Source organism: Phaethon lepturus, unplaced genomic scaffold (genome assembly GCF_000687285.1).
Source record: "Phaethon lepturus isolate BGI_N335 unplaced genomic scaffold, ASM68728v1 scaffold11331, whole genome shotgun sequence".
NCBI lineage: Eukaryota > Metazoa > Chordata > Aves > Phaethontiformes > Phaethontidae > Phaethon > Phaethon lepturus.
Genome location: NW_010519891.1, coordinates 809 through 6,120, shown reverse-complemented (window position 1 = coordinate 6,120; position 5,312 = coordinate 809). Strand labels below are relative to the sequence as shown.

General features: G+C 37.0%; 1 protein-coding gene across 1 annotated transcript in view; it reads left to right on the top strand.

The window, feature by feature from the left end:
- The window catches only part of JAM2 (junctional adhesion molecule 2), a 14,640-nt gene extending 9,711 nt beyond the window's left edge, over positions 1-4,929 (top strand). The window contains exons 6-9 of the mRNA XM_010297200.1: positions 1,558-1,665; positions 2,479-2,494; positions 3,407-3,440; positions 4,668-4,929. Of these exons, the coding sequence (XP_010295502.1) occupies positions 1,558-1,665; positions 2,479-2,494; positions 3,407-3,440; positions 4,668-4,700 (191 nt within the window). The 3' untranslated portion in view covers positions 4,701-4,929. The remainder of the gene's footprint in view (positions 1-1,557; positions 1,666-2,478; positions 2,495-3,406; positions 3,441-4,667) is intronic.
- Positions 4,930-5,312: the final 383 nt, after the last annotated feature.

The window sequence follows — 5,312 nt, the reverse complement described above, 5'->3', positions numbered from 1 at the left end:
TTATTATTATTATTATTTCCTTATATGTAGTTGCTGTGGCTACTTAAAGCATTCCTTTCTTACAGCACAAACATGTCTCACCGCATTTCACAGAAAAGCAGCTAGTGTAGTACTTTAAAATTACTGCAGTAGCCAGCCTTTAGGTTGCTAAACACTAAACTTCACACAACGGCAGTATCCACAGGAGATCCTTAATATTTCAGAATGCTTTTGTGGAAGCTGTACAGCATAGCGTACCAATGCACTGGATTATTTTCTTTACGAAAAGTCTCCCTTTTGAGATGCATCCATGTGAGATCGTAATGTAACAGATCAGAAATTTGACTCATTTATCACTGAAGAAGTCAGTGTATCTTAAAAACAAATACAAAAAAATCATACTGCCTGTTTCTTTTCTACTTGCGCAGCTTAAGTGAAGTGTAATGTTGGTTAGCTACTAAAAAATTTAGCAAAGGTTGGAGGAGCAGAATCTATAATAACCCAAAATGTATGAATGTTTTTAGAAAAAGTAAAACTAGGTCTTGCATACATGATAGGAAAGCAGATGGTAAAAGAAACATTGAATATTTCTAAAAGATCCTAACATATACTGCACAGAAGTTTGTGTCCAAGTATTCCATAAAGCAATTGTCTGGTACTTTCTTAGAACTTGGCTGAAAATCACTCTATCACAGTTTTAATGCATTCCTGGTTGATTATGAGCAAGTGTTCCACAAACTACCATGACAGAATCCCTCTGTTGTGGAAATACTTACCAAAGTCCTAAACTGCTGTCAACTAATGCACAAAAATTGATAGGTTTGGGGGTAAAATTAATGTATGCTTAAAGTCAGGATCCAAATAAGTAATTGGACATATAACAAAAACTTATGAAAATGTTTCTGCTGCTTGATGTTTTTGTTTTTCCTAAAATGGATGACTGCCTGAAGCTCTTAGTGATTACATCAGGAAATGGGCATGTGTCATCAACTGCAAAATAAAAATGGCTAGATGTTTTGGTAGCCCAGTGTAGAGTTTAACTTTAGGCTAAATATTTGTTGGCCTTTATTGTGTTTGAATTTTAAAAGCCTTGCTATTTAAAAATAAAAAAGCATTGAATTTAAATTAACTTGCCTGAAGAGTTCTTCAGGACTGGGACTTGACACTGCCATCAGCTGTTTCATCTATTTTAGGCAAACTAACTATATGAAAACACTTGTTTTATGACTTCTGAAGATTTCAAGATATTTTTCCTTAGCGCCATATGGCTTGAATACTACTTATTAGGGGATAGGTATAACAAGGAGGATGTATCCCTTTACCCCTCTTACTCTTTCCTTACTTTTGACCCGAACTAAGGAGTCGAAGTGTTATCAAGCGCTCCTGTTAATGTGGCTGTGATACAGTAATGCTTTTGGACTGTTTATCTACATCTGTGTGTTACTAATCAACTTACATAGCTTGGGCCAAAGACCACCTGTAGATACAAAAGGTGCCTGTATTGATTAGGGGGGAAAAAATCCAGCCAATGGAAATTTTTACAACTTGTAACACTGGATTTATGTTTTATAATTACAGATGACCTTAATGTAAGTGGTATCATTGCTGCAGTAGTATTTGTGGCTCTGGTAATGGCGTTGTGTGGCCTTGGAGTATTTTATGCCCAAAAAAAGGGCTACTTTACAAGTAAGTAAAGTAAAATCAGTTCTTCCTTGTGCCAAAAAAAAGAGCCTGTGCTTCTGCTGACTGTAACATGTCCTCCTTTTCACGAAGGCTCTAACTCCATGGTACTAAAGCTATTGTATGCAACTAAAGTTGCATTACAACAGCAACTTCATTGTGCAGACATTTTTATTCTGCCAACTTCTACTGAAAAAAGATACTTTAAGAATAACACGGAGACGTTTGTGCAGTTGCATAAGGGTACCAAACGGCAGCCTAGGGAAAGCAACAAGGGAACCCCGGTTCCTAAAGCTTCTCTGCTCTAGTTTTGAGCAGGGATGGAGGAGAGGCAACAGGAAAGCAAGCCGTGCAAGTTCCCTTGCTGTCTAAGAGGTCTGAGCGGCTGAGTTCTGATGAAGGGGAAACTAAATTACTGGCTCCCTCTAATGGGTCGTGGCGAAAGTGCTCGTGGAGAAACCTTGCTTTTTAAGGATTGCTGCAAAAACTCTCGACATCAAGCAACCCTCTCCGCAGCATTTGCATTAGTGCCTGTAGGGTTCAGCACAGCAAGAAGGGATGCCAAATGTTGGGGTCTGAGAAGGTCCGCTGCCTAAAAGGCTAACAGAGCTGCTGTTAGAATTCGTGGGCACTTGCAAGTTCATTTAATTTTGAAAGCACCTTGCTCTTTTTCTGTTTTAAACTCACCACACCAAAAAGAGAATTTGGTTCAGAAACTCCTTCTAGAAACTGAAGAGCTGAGTAAGCTATGAATAACTATTTCAAAAAACTTTAAATCAGCTAAACTGTTCTTGTGCTAATTTTTTTTTTCTTTTTCAGAGGAAAGCTCTTCCCAGTAAGTATCTTGATGCTATTAGTACACAAATCACTGCAAACTTCATTTACATTTCTGATTATTTAGTAACTGTGATTCTTGTTTAAGACCTTTCTTACATGATTCTTGTACAGTGGCTTTTTTTTGAACACTGAAATAAACCTCATCCTACATACCACCTGGTTCTCTTATTAGAACCAGTGTGCTGGTCAGAAAATGAATTAAGCATTATGACTGCGATGAGTGTGCAGAGATGTGTCTTTTTACATAGTTATACAGCCCTAACTTGGCTACAGGCATGCATTTGTCTCCTTTTCAATCTGGACAAAAGATGCTCAGAACGAAATTGAACTGCCCTCATGTCCGTGTCTACTGATTATTTCAGCAAATATTTTGTAAAAATATGATGGGTGGAGACTTTCTGAGGGTGTCTGGTCTACTCCTTTAATATGGATTTATTTCATGCACTTAGATTTCTTAGTAGCAAGTCAGAATTCCTCAAGCTATTTTAGTGCTCCCACACAAGGCTAAAATTGTGTGCTTTGTTGGAGGCTGTCCTCAATAATTTTTTATTTTCTTAAAAGTTTCTCTCAGCATTTCTAGGTAATAGCAGGTAGAAAAAAAAGTACTAAAGAGAAATACAAATATTGCTTTAAAATACTGTGGTGTTTGTACTGTCCATGAACTAGACAAAAAGTGTAGCTAGAAGCATTGAAAAGACAAGCTAGGGAAGGTAATTTGGTAGTGGTTCATGAGGTAATCATAATTGTACAAAAGCATGCACCAGATTTGTTCTTTTTTTTCTAAGGGGAGGGGAGAAACTCTAGGAATTGCTGGAAATCAGGAAAAATACATTCAGAAATAAGGTTCTCAAAGGGTTAAAACTAACACCAGAAAAGTCACTATTTAACTATGTTCCTTTCCCATTAACAGGAAGACGACCAACTATCAATCTACAAGTGAAAAGGCAAGTATTTTCCATTCTGTAGTGCGTTTAAAGTTTTAGACATCTTCAAAATTCCTTACATCTGTAATGTTTTTGTACACACACCCCAAACCTTACATGCCACCAGTACCTGGAGATACCTTCTGTTTGCATTTATAGCTCCCTATTAGTTCGTCTCAAGTACCATACAACTACAGCACCTTGCTCCATACTTTGCCATCTTTTTCTTTACCACAGTAACCAGACTTTTACCTGGTTGTCTTTTAATTACTTAATTAAAAGACATTTTAATTTATTTTATTTATTAACTTTTTAATTTTAATTTATTAAACAAAAATAAAACTTTGAATTACTTAATCCTACACCTCTCTGTTCTGTTAGCTTATTTCATTATTTCTCTCTCTGCTTTTCATGATTACTTGCCCTCCATCAGGTAAATGAGAAAGGTAACACCCTTACACTAGTTGGCAATCTCATCTTCATGCTCCACTTAATGATGCCATTTCTTGTTTGTGAAGTCTTCCACTCAGTCTTGCTTGTGCATATTGGTTAACCAAGAACACTAACTCAGACATAGTCCAAGGCAGCTGCGAGACAGTTTGGGCCTTCATTCCTCTAAGATTAATGTGGGTCAAAAGCCTTGACTAAATATGGAAGCTAAACGTACTTTTTTCCCCCCCTTCCTCTGAGAGGGTCAAGGGCTTTAACTGTGTATACCTTGCTCCAGCTTTTCAGATTGGTGCAAAGAGAATGGAGCTCCGACTAAAGCTTCAACTAGGAGCAACTTAATTTCATTATCTGTAGTTTAGGGCTACATTAGTAGCCTTAAAAGCTTGCTGAATGCCACCCATTTCTTTAATCAAAACAACAGAGCATACTGAACAGCATAAGCTTATTTCTTCACCTAGTATGTATGTAAGAAACTTACTGAGGACAGATACCTGGTTGTTCTGAGGGGGAAGGAGCAAACTTTGAAGAGCTGTGGTATCTGTTTATCAATATTAATGCACTTACGAATCAGATGCTCAGAGCTGTTTGATACTTGTATTTTTTAATAGGTTATTACTTCTATTCTGTGTAGCAGTGCATTCTGTAGACCTCCCGTTCCAGAAAAATGTTAACTAACAGTGCTTCAGGCATGCTTCTTTTCAATCTCAATGTCTTGCTTTCTTCTGAAATGTACACTAAACGTTAATCTGGTTAAAATGTTTGAACTATTACTTATGTAACATTGTTTGCTTCATTTAGGATTTCAAGCATACCAAGTCCTTTGTTATTTAGAAGATTTCAGCCTCTGTGAGGGACATCAAATGACTACTTGTTATACAAAAGTATCAAAGGGATCTTTTGACCTCTACTCTGTAAATATTGTTTCATGTACTACACACTGAAAATAGAAACTGCTAATGTTTAGATCTAGTCAATCTACCTGTGATTGCTTTTTAAAAAAACAAAACCCAAAAAACCTCAAAGCTAGAACTAAAGTGAATATACAAGTCAGTTTGGGTGAAGACTTCTCATTTTGTTCAGGTATATATGCAGCTATACGGTATTCACTCTTACAGTTTGGAACAATCTATTCAAGTAACTTTCATAGATGTCCTTGCTACCACTACTTCTACTGCTTGTGTCTCCACCATTGTCAAGGGCTCAAATGCTCCTGCAATTCCAACTTATTAGTACCTTGATATTGTACTAATTAGATTTGCCAAAGCCATCTGTAAGTGCGTAAGTAGTCACGCAGACTTAAACTTGCTATCCTGACAGAATAAAGCTTCCTGGAAGCTTCAAGCAGTGTTTTATTGTCTAATATAAGATGCCTACAGCTTCTCTTCCACAAGGAAGTCTGTCCGTCTCTTTCAACTGCACATGTAATTTCATTCTGAAGAAAAA